Source organism: Amblyomma mixtum, chromosome 3, assembly GCF_055824585.1.
Source record: "Amblyomma mixtum isolate Tamu chromosome 3, ASM5582458v1, whole genome shotgun sequence".
In the NCBI taxonomy this organism is placed as follows: Eukaryota; Metazoa; Arthropoda; class Arachnida; order Ixodida; family Ixodidae; genus Amblyomma; species Amblyomma mixtum.
In genome coordinates this window covers 214,987,641-215,002,623 of record NC_143014.1, presented here as the reverse complement: position 1 = coordinate 215,002,623, position 14,983 = coordinate 214,987,641, and the positions used below count along the sequence as shown (strand labels likewise).

Below are 14,983 nucleotides of genomic sequence, written 5' to 3'. Positions count from 1 at the left end.
ACCTCGTGTGCAGTGCAAATGTTTGTGCGGTAAAAAAATTTAAATTCGAAAAACTGAAATATATCTTTCTGTTCACTACTATGCTATATGCCTTCAGCGCACAAGCCGACGGAACAATATATGTGCGGCATTTGTTCAGCATACGGGAACAGGTTACGCCTCATTGGTCTCATTGAACACATCTGCCTGATTTAAAACACGCACACTAGGCCTACGAAGAGAGCAAATAATTCCTGAAGTAGCAGCAACGCAAGTCACAGGAAGCATGAGGAAAATAGGCAGAGACAGTATCCGCACAAGTGTCACTTTATGTGCTCTCAAGCTGCCACTATCTACTTAAACAACCAGGATAAGTGTGCACATTGTTCTTTTATGTATTTGTTGATCAATGGTCGTCCAACAAACGGCTTTACATCGCAACTGTGTGCAAAAAAATTGCATAAAAATGATATCCAAACCTTTGTATTTGAGCACCAATTTTAGTGCAGAAACAAAATTCTAGTGGTCCGATGTTGGCTTCTTTGCTAAATAGTGCGCCACTTTTACCTTTGCCGTTGTTTCTACCAAGTGCCGTGTTGTAGAACCTCATTTAGTAGCAAGATTAGTAGCTTTCCTTTGCCTGACATTTTCTAATTAAAGCCGATGCTAAAGCTAGCTCTAAAAAATCAGGTGCCACACTAACAAAGATGTTCGCGTGTAAGGAATGCAAAGGACCGGCTGGAGCATTTTCTTGCGCTCCCCGGGCTCTAACGATTGCTATAGAGACGGGCTTGGCCGAGTCAAGGGCCATTTTTACGGGCAAACGCCTTTTGAACAGGGATACTAGTTCCCTGACACGGCTTGTAGTTTCCTCTTGAGTGCCGAGAAATTCTGAGACTGTGGACGCCGAGCCAAGTCTTGATTTACTGGACAGACCCCTGACGGTTTTCGTGTCAAATGTTCGATATGTTGAGCGATAGATAACAGGTGCACAAAATGTGAATAACTTGGGGAGCGAGCCAAGCGAACTGCAACTGTTGGCCTTTCTCTGATTCGCGGCAATCATGTGGCTCTGTGTGTTGCTTCTCTGTTTGCGTGGAAATTTTGTATGTCTAATTTTACTCATGTGTAATTATGCTTCAGTTATTATGATCTTTTGTGTTGCTCGGGCATTATAGAGTGTACGCTGGTAGCTGTCACGATAACCTCCTCGACAATGGTCATTTCGGAATTATTCCAGACATCACAAATGCTATTTCTTGGATGTTTCGTAGAATGATTAACCAAAGAGGTCCTACGGGCGAGTGAACTGTGGTTAAAGTGTTAAAGCCCCACTGAAGTTACCTCGAGGAAGTGGCTATCTACCAAGGACGACTACATTATCGTCTTGAGTGCAAAGAAAATATTCCCTTGACACAAGCTCTGTCGGTGTCAAGAACTTAATTGGGTAGTCTAGTTACGAGATTTTTTTTTGAGTAGCTGGCATTATTTGCGAATGGTATCTGGTGATTGTTTCTACGGGTTGTTGACGATGTTTGTCTCCGCCAGTGACCTTTTGAGTAGTACCCGTCCCGGGCTTGCATGTTGCCATGTCCAGTCCCTAAGAACCTAGTCAAGTACGTGGAAAACCGCTACGAACCACTTGCTGCGCTTGGGTGAATGCCAACGAGTAATTACTCCCTTATTACAAATTCTATTCCACCTTAGGGGTTTTCTCTTAGCATTTGAGAAATACTAACCCCTCTGTTTGTTGCCATCCCGATGGTCTTTTTTTGTGTTTCTTCAAAAGTGGACAGCACTCGCGATGGTGTCACATAAATTTATAATTCTGTGACAAATAAAAATCATTTGTGTTAACGGTGCACATCGATGCCTTTGAAATGAACGATTTGTGGCAGCGTTGACCACGGTCCAGAGATCTTGTGCTGAAGGCAACATGTTTCCCGTGCAGGAGTTCTCACGACGACCCATGGGCTCGTGGCTGTGTCGCCTGATGGCGCTCGAGTGGACCGCGTCGTTCAGCGTGGCCACCGAGCGCGTGTCCACATCGCTCTCCATACAGATGTCCATGCTAGGATGGAAGCCGAGCTTCGCGCGCTGCCGCGGCGTCGTGACTCAGGTCGGACCAGCTTTGACCTTGGTCTCTGTCCGCAACATGTTCGGCCACTTCATAGCGGTCGTGTCGGCGACGCCCGAGGCCCCGTTCCGGACGCGCATCGTCCACCGCTCGTACGGGAAGCCCGGTCTGCTTTCCTGGCTTTGGTGTCAGGCAGCCGAGAGGGGCATCAGCAACATGGTGAGTTGGCATTTGAGGAGGTTTCAGAACTCTTCGTGCCACTTCAGATAAGCCTTAGCCAAGGGGTTTGTGTACCTCGCGAGTGGTAATCGGCGCACTGGCTGATGAGCCCCAAGATCTGGACAAGAACTTGACGCAGATTAATGTTGACAGAATTGTAGTCTGTGAAAGAAAGCCAAGATGCTGTGACCTGCGCCTATAATTGCCGATACCAAATATAAATTCGAAATAGAGTGGTTTAACGTCCCGAAAACGGCACATGGACCATGAGGGACGCCGTAGCCAAGTGCTCCGAATTAATTTAGACCACCTGGGATTATTTGCCGCACACGGGTGCCTTTTCCGTTTCGCCTCCGTCGAAACATTCGCCGAAACACAGAAGGCAATTTAGATGCTTTGGAGGAACGCGTACGTCGTGATTACCGAATCCGAGATAAGATCTGGTTGCCGTGTTCTTGATGTAAATAATAACAATAATTATTATTTAATAACATACCCAGGAACAAGCGCTTACTTCTTGTGTAGGTGCACATGTAACAGTTACAGACACGATGCTCAATCGTTAAAACGTATTAATTTATAGACTTCAGTAAGGGAGTTAAGTTCATAACTTGGGACGAACACTGCAGTCAGAATAAAGAGGGAGAGACAGAGACAAGCTATTTATAGGATGATGATGATAGAAATAGTACTACTAGTACAATGTTCTCAACAACTGGTGTAAGGTCGCTCTGTTCACGCTTTAAAATTGCGCAGGTAATGCATCTGACAAGAGTTTTAACTAACATGCATTGCTGGAGTGATCACTAACCTGCAGGTAACGTCACAGCCATTTCCACGATAGCGGAACGAGTTTTAAGTTGAAGAGTAATGAAGTGATGCACGCAACTCTTATTTTGGGCAGTGCTTGTCAGGGGACACATTACACCCAAAGTGCAAGGCTATACGCTTCAAAGATATGCGTATTTTCAGAGCACATATATTGTCCACTGGATCAAGGCCTACCTTAGTGATAGGAAACAATACGTCACCATTAGGAACTGTTCTTCTCGGATGTTAGATGTTACTTCTGGTGTGCCTCAGAGAAGTGTCTTGGGCCCGCTCCCTTTTTTAGTTTTTATCAATGACCTGTTAGATTTTATTCCTGCGCAGGTTTCTGCCCGATTATTTGCCGACGACTGTGTTGTGTTTAAAGAAATTACGTGCACAAATGATCAAGAAATTTTACAGGATACTTTAGAAGCTATTTCCCACTGGTGTACAAATTTGGGTATGCAGTTAAACACTGATAAAACGGTACTTTTAAGAGTAACAAGGAAAATATACCCGTGTTCCTTTACATATCAGCTTAACAACAATAATATCTTAGAGGTGGACTCATATATATACTTAGGGGTTACGTTTACAAATAAATTAACTTGGTCAAAACACATATCAGAAACTTCTGCTGCTGCACTTCGCAAACTGTGGTTTCTTAAGCGAAAACTTAGGAATGCTCCTGCCAGTACTAAGCGTCTTGCCTATAACAACGGCGTAAGAGCTAAACTTGAGTATGCGGCGGTTGTATGGGACCCTCATAATAAAAAGATATCATACAACTCGAGCGTGTGCAAAGAAAAGCTGTGCGATTTATATTTGGAAAATATAGAAGACATGATTCACCATCTACGCTTATGAAGCAACACAACATTCACACCCCAGAATCCCGAAGGAAGGTTAGTCGCCTCATCTTGCTTCATCACTGCCTGCAAGGAAAAATAAAAATCAAGTTGCCTAATAGCGTCAAAGCTCATTGTACGAGAAGAACCAGACATACGCAGGAACACTCACTGGCACCAATTTTCGCCCGCACAAACACATTTAAAAATAGTTACTTCCCTAGAACTGTATCCGAATGGAATGCATTACCTTCTCATATTTTTCTGTCCAGCAATTTTGTAGCAGAGTTGGAACGTCATCTCTTTATTTCATGAGTTTTGTTTGCTTTGTGTTGCGATGCCTGTCTATATGTTCAATTCTGATTGATTGTCTGACTTATTATTATTATTATTATTATTATTATTATTATTATGTTTTCTCTATGCATATGCTTGTCATTTCTTGTATTGCAAAATGTTTGAATGTGCCCCTCCTGCTAGGATCATGCATGGTCCGCAGTACTTCAAATAAATAATAAAAAAACATTATTTGGGTGTCCTATGCGTTCAAAAACATCGGAGAGTCGTTCATGCAAAACCTGTGCCCATGCAGGGTGATTTTTCGGTAGTCTTGATGTGGCAACTCTTGCGGCTCGTGGGCGTCTTCCTAGATTACGATATTTTGCATTTGAGTTTCCTTATAGCATTCCACATTTCTGCTTCAGGCACTGCGCGGAAACGTGCACGCGTCCAATCGTGGCTGGCGTGTTGCAAGGCGACACGTGTCGTGGGCAGAGCCTGCCAGGAGCGCGTACATATGTTCAAATCGAGTTGTTTAAGGAAAGGCACGTGAGACTCGTTAAGCTAATCAAAATGCGCTGCGGCCAGCGCTGCAAAACTAGCGGGATATGTTCAGAATGCTAAACATGGTAAAATATGTACATGCGGGACGAAGTAGGACTTTCCTGTCTCGCAGTGCTTGCGGCACTCCACCTTTAAGCATGAGCGACGTAACGCGCTTGCAGCTCTCTAACAATGCTTTCCGCCTCCGCTGTCCTTATTCTTTATTCAACATTTTATCAACAACAATACAGGACTACGCATTCTTGCCAGGCAGTAGCTGCAGGGAATATTTTCACGTATCATAGCAGTGGGAAATGACTAGCGCCAGTAACAAAAGTACGATCTGACATATCTGATCACCATTGAGAAATGCGGTTGTGGTGCTTACACGGAAAATGCAGTGGAGATCCAAAAACCTAAAATGTACAGTCAGGCCGGAATGAAACGCGAACACGCATATGTCATACATTTCTGCTTTGCAGCGTGATATTCCTTTACAACCTATTTTCGATTATGCATTTCAGTAGGCCCTTTACCCAGACACATGAATCAGGCTAGTTGTACACTTCAGCTGCAAGTAGGCAGGTAAAATATGTTGTTTTCTTGACATGCTCTGTTCGCGTTTCATTCCGGCCTGACTGTACAAGGGCAGGGACAAGGTTAAAGAACGCAATCACATTCACTTGCAAATTGCATACAATACATCCAGACAAACAGACAAAATGCATTTCGAATATGCAAGTAACAATCTAAAAGGAACAAGGATACGTTAAAAAAAATCCACGTGCTCTCACAGCTGTTAGAAAAGGAAGTGAAAACTTAACTAATGATGCATTTATAATTGCCGGTTAGTCTAAAGACAAACGCAAACTATTTAGTAGTTGGAGAATCCCAAATCGAAGCATCTGATATCCATAACTGGTTCGGCAGTGTAGTAGGTTTGAAAGTTCGCCGAAACGTATGGAGTATGGTCTGGTGCGGTGTGTTAAATGGGCAGTGTCACCAGAGAAGGGGTTTCTGTGTTGGCGGAGGGCTTCATATCGGCATATAAGTGTTGGATTATAAATATCAGTGGCTGGTACCCGGCCTAGTGAATTGAAGAGCGGCAATGCGTGACTATCCTAGGGAGCATTAACGATTATGCGGATAACTTTTTTTCTGCAGTTTAAGCAGTTTTGATACATTCGTAAAAGTCGTGATTCCCCAGACCAAAGGGCAGTAGATGAGTCTTGACAGATAAAGGGAGTTGTATATTAATTTCTTAATCCCAGGAGGCAAGAAGATTCCGTAGCTTAGAAAGCATGCCAAGAACACTGCACCATTAACTTAAAAGACGAGTTACGTGAGCGTCCCAGGACATGTTTTCCTCTACTACAATACGTAGACATGTCATCGAAGGAACTATTTCTATATTAGTACACCCAAGTACAATGGTAGGCACAAATTCGGGGCGTTTGTTTTTTGGTCGGAATAAAACTGCTTTAGTTCTCATGGTGTTTAATTTTAATGAAGCCTTTCTGCTCCATGTATGTAATTTACTGAGTGTTCTGTTCGCACACGTTTCTAACTTGGCAATATCTGGTGCTGTACACAATATGGTCACGTCATCAGCGTAACATGTATTTAGTACTATCATCTATGCGAACAATGTCGTTGATGTGAGATTGCACAATAGAGGACCGAGTATGCTTCTCTGTGGTACACTTGAATGAATGGATTTTAAGGCAGAACTTGAATTGTTAATTACTACTTTTTGTTGGCAGTGTTTTAGTATGTTTCGATCAGTTTTATAAAATTACCACGGAAGCCATATTTTTTCAGCTTTTCGAGCAAAATATTGTGATCAAGACAATCAAACGCTTTCGAAAGTAAAAAAAAAAGACCAAGCGTGAAGCCTTTGTTTTCATATGATTCTAAAATGATTTCTTTTTGAACTAAAAGGGCCATTTCCGTTGATTTGCTTTTTATGAATCCAAACTGGGAACTTGTTGTTTCGCTGTGTTCCTTAACAAAATCTACCATGTACTTATGGATTAATTTTTCTACGCACTTAGAAAAGATGGGGAGTATCGATATTGGTGGATAATTTCAGAAGATATTCTTATCTCTGTCTTAAAATATTACAGTTACTTTGGCTATTCGTAATCTGCTTGGCAAAGTAAGAGAAGTAAATATAAGGTTGATGATATGTTCTAGACGTCAAGCTGTAATATTGGAGATGCATTTGAAGACCTCAGCCTTCGCTCAGGGGGGCTCGTGAGCCGCACTCCGTGGGACGAACCACCAGCAACTACAGCAACAAAACTGTTTTAATTCGAACAGCAACAAAAAGAAGAACCGAAGTCTTGTGGATCGGGAAAACACCGTCAGCCTGCGGTTGAGTAAAGAAGAAAAAATTGCGAAGACACTTTGGCAACTAAAGTGTTGAGAGGCGAAAGCCGAGGACACTATGCCGTGACGACTTCCGGTGGATGTAACGTCACACCGTTCCCATAGCTATATCGATACCAATCTCTCGGGGATCTTAAGTGTTAATTACGCTTAATTACACATTTTCCCAACTAATTTGACAAAAATCTGAAGTTTTTCCCACCATTCTGTGACAATTTTCACTATGCCGTGACGACTTCCGGTGAATGTGACGTCACACCGTTTCCGTGGCTATATCGACGTCCGCGCTAATCGATGTAATTTCGACATTTTTGCCTATAATTAATTAACTAATTAATCTACAGTCATGAAACGTGGCTTCTAGGTACATTGTTTCCTCCTCTATCTGAAGCAAGCATTCGTTCTCTCCTATCTGTTCTGGTTCCCGCGTTAACACGAGTTAAACACTGTGAAAGGTGTGACACCCTTTGCTAACGGACGACAGTATGAGCCATTAAAGGCTTTCGCCTTAAAAAGAGTAAGCGAAGCTAAGGCAAGCAATTGCACACGCAGAAAAGAGCTAAAAAGGGCAACCGAGGCGCCAGACAGCCTGCCGCAATAGCGAGGCGATGAGACGTACTCGTCTAGCAAACGGAAAACGGACACGCTTGAGCGGAGACTTACGCAAAGTTTCCTTCACTGACGCGGTATCCACCTTCAGGCAAAACGCTTGGCCAACATCGCCAAAACGCTCCGGCCGAAAAAGCCTCCACTGCCGTTTGCTTGCGGCTTATCTAGCGCAGGACGGGTCACGTGCACTTTCTACGCGCTGCCGTCCTGGGACCTGCCTGACATGCGCAATAAGGTCGCCGTCGTTTGAGTGCAGCCGGATGCACTCGCCCCCAACAGAACACTGCCCACCGCGTGGGTGCCTCGTGCGCGTCCTTATACGCCGAGAAAGAGGGGTCAAATGCCCACATATTTTATTATCTAGAGTTGAAGCCCATCTGCATCACAGCTTTTGCTTATCTGAGTGATTGAACGGTCTCATCAGTTTCTTGAGCTGTAGTCGGTACAAGAAATGCTCTGCCGGGAATCTGAGGGCCCATGTTGCTTAAATTAAGTGCTTTGGGAATTTTGCCACCTGCCCACCGTAGTAGGTCGGCCACCTGCCAGAAGCTGACTTGAGACAGACAAAAAGATAACGGCTTTTCGATGGAGTTTGAAGCCTTAGCGCTAGCGCACTGAAAGTGTCAACGGGCCATTCCAGGAACACCTAACGCGATGTGATTGCGACACGTTCTTCGCTTGCGCCTTGCAATTAAAGAAGAGCAGTACTGACCTATTTCCGGGCTTGAAACAGGCAGAAGTTTTCGGTTGACATCCAGCAATGCACAAATTAGCAGATGTCATAGAGGTCACGCCCCGAAGTTAAAGCGAAGCAGCTGAGGCAGCAAGTGTACTACGGTACGGTGCGGAAAAGGCGCTATCAGGTGCGTCTGCCCCTGAATGCGAGCGTCGCCACGTACGCAGCGAAGCTCCACTTCTACGAGGCGGTGGCACCCTGCACATCTTAACAGCACAGACTGCAGGTGGAGGAAAATTGCGGCAAATGGAAGTTCGTTGCTGCAAGCCGCAGTTCTCGCCAAATGCACCTAAACCAAATCCGATGGTGGGGAATGCAGAGATAGTTGAGCTTTTAAAGCGAAATATTCGGGGCTGAGAATGCGTCCGTTTTTCCTGAGGTTTCGAAATATTCTGTGAAAGAGCTCAGTAATCTCACTAAAAGAGCTGATTATCACAGGAAAATTACTTTTGGTCAGTAACTTTAGCATAAATGTGCGCTATATGCGAAAAACAGTCTCTAGTACGCTGCAAATTAGTTCCCTTCATGTTTTTTTTGTAGCTGTTTTACCAAGGCAACTTCAAAGACACTTTTATAGGTATTGTATTTCCTATTTCACGATTAATGCGAGCAGGTTGGAGGATATGGATATTATTACATACTTTTCTGCACTATTGCTGCGTGTGGTCGGTGAAAACAACCAGTTTCACTGGTGTATACGTCGAGTAAATTCGCGTCAAGCAATAGACGTCGTCTAGGTGATTACAGAGCCCCCCCCCCCCCCCCCCCCCCAGAAAAAAAAGTAAACTATCTCTCGTAAAGCCAAGAAAGATCATCGAATATGGTAGCTATTCAATGAATTATTTCATCACTCATTTTATGAGCAGCTGTCTAGAATCCCGAAGTCCCAACTTTTGGACCACTTCAAGCAATGCTTTTTAGCCCTCATTCTCGGCAATCTCCGGCGAACACTGACTTGAAACCGCGACAAAGCCGATACCGAAGCTTAAGCCGAAAGCAATGGCTTCTAAAACTAAATTTCCCACCTGAATGGTATCCGTGCCAACACCAGCCAGGACAAAGCGGCTCCATTTCTGGACGCCCCTGACCACATACGCAACACCGAATTTTTATCTATTGTATGGAAAACTACTCCCTCTTTTTACCGGCCCATGCCTACGTAACTAGCCGTGCCACTGGTACCTAGTGTGTCCTCGTCAGACCCCTCGTGCTCTAGAATGCACCTTTGTATGTCAAAAAATTAAGAATAAATGAGTCACTTCTGCAATCTACCGGCTATGGAAAGCCAGAGAATACTCACCCTTATTCGATGTACTCAGCATTTCAATAACTGTGTAGCAGAGCAATATTCCAAGTTGTCTGATTTGGATAAATCAGATTTCTGCTCCCAGCGGCCAAATAGCTCCCTAATTTCTCCATTAGTAATTTTGATTTAAAGATTTATTCTGCCGCGTATCTACTTAACAAAATGCGCGTCATAACACGTTATTGCGTCTTTCTGAAACCACGTAGGCCCGTAGCAGAAAGCATGTAGCAAACCCATAAAGAAATAACTTTTGGCTGCGATTTTTTTGTACGCGTTCACGGGAACGCGCAGACTTGAGAAATGATTTGGATTAACGCTGAACAACCTAACTTTTGCTCGGATCAAACGAGGATGTAGAACATGCTAGTAAGGATACCAACGTCGTTCAACAGATGGCGCCACTTACCCGTTTTCTCGTTGTTTTTTAACGGCGACGGGTGAAAAACTTGTGCTCACTCCTTCTGAAGGGGAAAGCGACATAAATGTCATCATCAGCGTGTAGATTCTGTGTGAAAGTAAAGGTCGTGTACCCCACACATCGAAACAAATGGGAAGGGCACTGAGTTATGTTGATCATCGTCGTCATCCTTCATAACTTCGTTCTTTCGTTTCCAAATGATCAATACCAGCATAATATTACTCACTGCTGCATGACGAGCTCTTTTCGTTTATTGCAGAACGCATTGACACGTATCCAAAATGAGGCAGGGCTCTCCGTGGGAGGGGTTTTAAAACCATTAGAATTCTATTTAACGTCTACTTTCACTACATGGGAAGACAGCATTTACTTGCAAAAGCAAGGGCTTTGCATTGGTCATTCATGCATAGCAGCCATGCTTAATTTCCTGTCATTAGCGAAAAAACATAGAAGGTTGAAGGCCATTTGGTAGGGTCAAAGGTACTGAAATGTTTTCGTCTAGCTGTCGATTTTCTTGTCCTGTTACACATCAATGTTCATGATTTGGACGCAGCCATGCGACAAATCCAAGATAATTTTGTTCAGTTCTTTCATCCGCTCAAATTAAACAGTGAAGTGCCCCAAAATGAATCAGTCGTATTTCTGGACCGCAAACTAAGATTTCTGTACCTCAAACTTTCTGCTGGATTATCATCATTGTTTTAGGAATAGTCGATCAACAGAAACAGCCCTTCTAAACCAAAAAGAAATCGTCATAGAAGCATTCAGTAAGAAACATATAGTGCTGGGGATCTACATCGGTTTTTCAAAGGCAATTGACCTAGTAATTCACAATATTCGTCCAAATTTACATAGATACGGCGTTCGTGGAACACCACATGCACTACTTAAATCATTCATTACCAGCAGAAAGCAATATCTCGAAATAAATAACGTTAAATCTTCTTTACTAATCATTTACACCGGCGTGCCACGGGAAAAGATACTCGGGTTGTTTTCTTATTTATTATAAAAGATAGTGTACATTGCACATAGGGTGTAATTTTCAAATCATATGGTGATTACACCACTATTTTCTTGTCCGAGACCACAGACAATGAGGAACGAGCAGATAGTGCGGTAATTGACTTAGATGTTTGGGTGAAAGCAAATTGATTGAAAATAACACAAACAAAACAAAACCTGTGTGTTACTCACCGAAAAAGAATAAATTATCAGGAAATATGAACATGCGATTCGGTACAGTGTAGAGTGAACTTGTAGACTCTGTAAAAGTTCTCGGATTGGTCTTTTTTTTTCTTGCACCTGACTAGGAACGACCACACTGATTATCCTTAACCTAAAGTATTATCAGCCGTTGCCGCCATCACTGGAACTAGATACCTGCTACCTCCTAAATCAAACTTCTTTTCTATATTGCTCTTGCGTTCCCACTTCTTCGATACTGTACCTTATTTTGGTGTACCACATAAGAGGTCAATTTATCAAAATTGCATTTATTACAAAAAATATCCGTACGGTATATCACTGGCCTAACCTATTGCCATCCAACCAACGAGCTTTTTTTGATTTACGATGTACTTTCTATGTTCAGGCTATTTGATTACAAGCTGTTTATAACATATAAATCGTACATCATATCTAATGACGGTGCCATAATTTCACTTGCAGAGTTCAAAAGATATCTTGAAACAGACCAACACGAAGTAAAGAAAGATATCGTTTTCTGCTACCTCGTACATACTTTATGCAGTCAATGAATTTCATCGCATACTAATTGTTGAACAAGTTGCATTCTGCCGGAGTCAATCCAGTTTGCGTACCAAACCACCAAAGTAGCCTTTTTTTCAGAGAAAAATTGTTATGAATTAAAAACTGCGTTTTTGTGATTCCTGTTTACATCTTTGTGTATTATTGTTTTATGTCTCAGCAATGTATCTGCCTTTTTCTCTTTATCTTTTCTGTGCTGTATTGCAAAAATGATCTTTGTATGCACCCAATGAATAGTACAAAAATAGACGTGTTTAGAGAGAGAGAGAGAGATACTATTTAATGAAGAGCAGAGAATTTAGCCGGCGTTTAAAAATCGCTGGCATGCTACTCTGCGTAGGGAGGGGAATCTGGGAGATAAAGACAACATGGCAACTGATGTTCTCCCGTTTTCCTCCTGTGCAAGTTTTGCAAGGGGGCCAGGACCCCGTCAAGGTGTTTTCACAGCTTTTTGCCCTGGCCCATCTTTTTCATGCTAAGAGGAAGTAAAACATATGAAGAGAGGTTTATTGCAAAGCTGGAAGGGCTGGTAGCGGAACGGTGACACAGGCTGATCGGGTAGCGGCGGCAACAGGACGAAACCAAGAGCGAGCTCGAGCTCTCGACGCGCGCGGCCGCCGGTATCTGAGGCCGCACAAATCAATTCGTCTTCGATGGTGCTGGCGCACGGTCTTCTTCATTGCACATTCTTAAACTTAAGTTAATTCAAAATAACACTTGCTGGGTTGACGAATGGCGAAGAAGCAATATAATGCTTCCGTTTGCGTCGTCGCACCCAAAAAGGGTGAAGCGTGCAGTAGCTAAGTCGTGCTATAACAAAACACTAAGTAAACCCAGTATTCACTCAGTGCGGAGTAGTTTCGACCACCAAATCGATGGCCTTGTGCAGGCAGGATATCCCAAGCAGTTGCTTGTCTCTGTATCCGAATCAATCCTTGGAAGTTTAAGCAAAAACAGAAAGGAGAAACCTACGGCAGTTCCGTATATTCACTGTTTCGCACACAGACTGAAAAGGACAGGTAATCGAACAGAGGTTACAGTGCTTTTCTCTGCTCCCGAAAGGCTAGGCAACAATTGAAAAGAAAGTTAACGCCTAATACGGTGCTTAAGAGTGTATCATGGAGTGCGAGAATTGGTTCGTGGCATGCAAAGAAGATGTTGTCAACACCATTCCAGAATGTTGCGGCAAGCTATACTTGGACCAGACGGGAAGATGCCTACACGAGCGTTTGAAAGAATGCGACAACAACGTCTACAGTGCGATGAAATACCTAAGTAAAAAATGCAGAGACTGTGAAAGTAAAACTTGCCAGCAGTATTTCAAGCAAACAAAAGTGTTTAGAAAGCACAGAAATACGTTAACACGGTAAATTATTAAAGCCGCAGAAAATGGCACACCAGCTCTCCCGAGCGTCTGGCCTAATGAACATAATGCTGCAGCCGTATCAATGCAACGCGGTCTTTTAGTGAAGAGGTGGAAAGGCTCGACTATGTGGGCTACGACCGCTTAATGTGGCCGCGCACGAATGTGAGAAGGCGGCCAAGCTGGCCGAAATTGCCACTAAGGCCAAAGAGAAGGGGGCGAACGCCGCAGGGCATCCACCAGAGAAAGAATCTAGGGACGCTGAGCGCACTGCTGAGCATGATTAAGCGAACGGCTGAACGCGATGGTACATAAAGCACCACAAGCATCCGGGGATGCTGAGCAAGCTGTCCAGTTGGAAGAAGAGAAACGGTTCATGACGGCGACTGCTCAATCCGCAAAACCAAATCCGCTATATCGAACAAGAAGCGGGCGATGGTAGTCTCGCGTCCTACCGGCAAAGAACCTGACCGTATCCAATGAAGGAGTGTGCCTACCACCAACCGTGGGCTGCGCCAGAATGTGCCACTACTTCCCTACAATGCATTTTATACTTAAACGAAGTCTTGGCGACGAAATAGACTGCAGTTTTGTTTTGTTGAGCTTCATGAGATAAAAAATGTTGACTACGACATGACGCAAATCGTGTTTTCTGTTAGCTTAGCAAATTATCGGACCAGAACCTGTTTGGCTAGTGTTTTTATTTTAAGTTTGGCTGATACACATTTTGTTCTTGCTCTTCGGCGGTTCTGGAATCTTCTTATATTCTCGCAGCATTGCAGTCACTAATTAGCCCTGCAACTATTCTACGAGGCTTACTGCCGGCCTGCTTACATATTTGGTTTGCTTCTTTGTTTACAGATGGACCGAGACGTGGCAGTATGGAGCCAGAAGGCGTTCAAGAAACCTGTTTTGTTGGAAGAAGACGACAGCATTAGGCAATTCAGGGAGTGGTACAGTCAGTTTTACAGTCGCAGCAGTCCTACATGGCAACAAGTGAAGGAAAAGAGTTTGTCTTGGTGACATGGAGTCAATGAAACAACTGCAAAAAAGAACAACTGCAAATGCTGACCGCGCAAGTAGAGCGAAAAGTTATGTCCAGAACTAAGCCATTATAATACAATGATCGTTTTCAGTTTTTTCTTCTTACCATCTTCTGCGATCAATGGTCGTTTGTGGCGGTTGACGCAGCGGCGCCTCGGACACTAATGAAGGTCAGCAAAGATGAGAAGACAATGACACTCCTGCGAATTGGTTACACTATACCAATCCTCACTGCGGTATGCGAAAACGAATAGCGATTTCGCGCTCCCTCGCTTAGTATAAAATTGAGGGGAAGGGTAAGAAAGGGGAGATCGCAGTGATCACCTTAACCTTTTTTTGAGGCCATCACACTGAAATTTCAGCCTTACTTTATGTTTTTTCTTATAACAATAGAAACACCATTGCCGCTAACAGAATACAATGCGAGCAGAACAGAGGACGTATTAAGAAGCAATGTTTTCGGCTGTAAAAGTGTAGTTTTAAACACTAATGATGATTTAAATTTAACAGTGCAAGGGCTGCTTACGGAAACCGTTACTTGACAAACGTGTTTTCGGCCTGCATGAGCGGGAGACAAAGATAGAATTTTCC

General features: G+C 43.5%; 1 protein-coding gene across 1 annotated transcript in view; it reads left to right on the top strand.

The window, feature by feature from the left end:
• Positions 1-14,516, top strand: part of LOC149353648 (cholesterol 7-desaturase nvd 2-like) — a 28,850-nt gene extending 14,334 nt beyond the window's left edge. The window contains exons 5-6 of the mRNA XM_089577384.1: positions 1,931-2,275; positions 14,210-14,516. Of these exons, the coding sequence (XP_089433510.1) occupies positions 1,931-2,275; positions 14,210-14,371 (507 nt within the window). The 3' untranslated portion in view covers positions 14,372-14,516. The remainder of the gene's footprint in view (positions 1-1,930; positions 2,276-14,209) is intronic.
• The last annotated feature ends 467 nt before the right edge of the window (positions 14,517-14,983 follow it).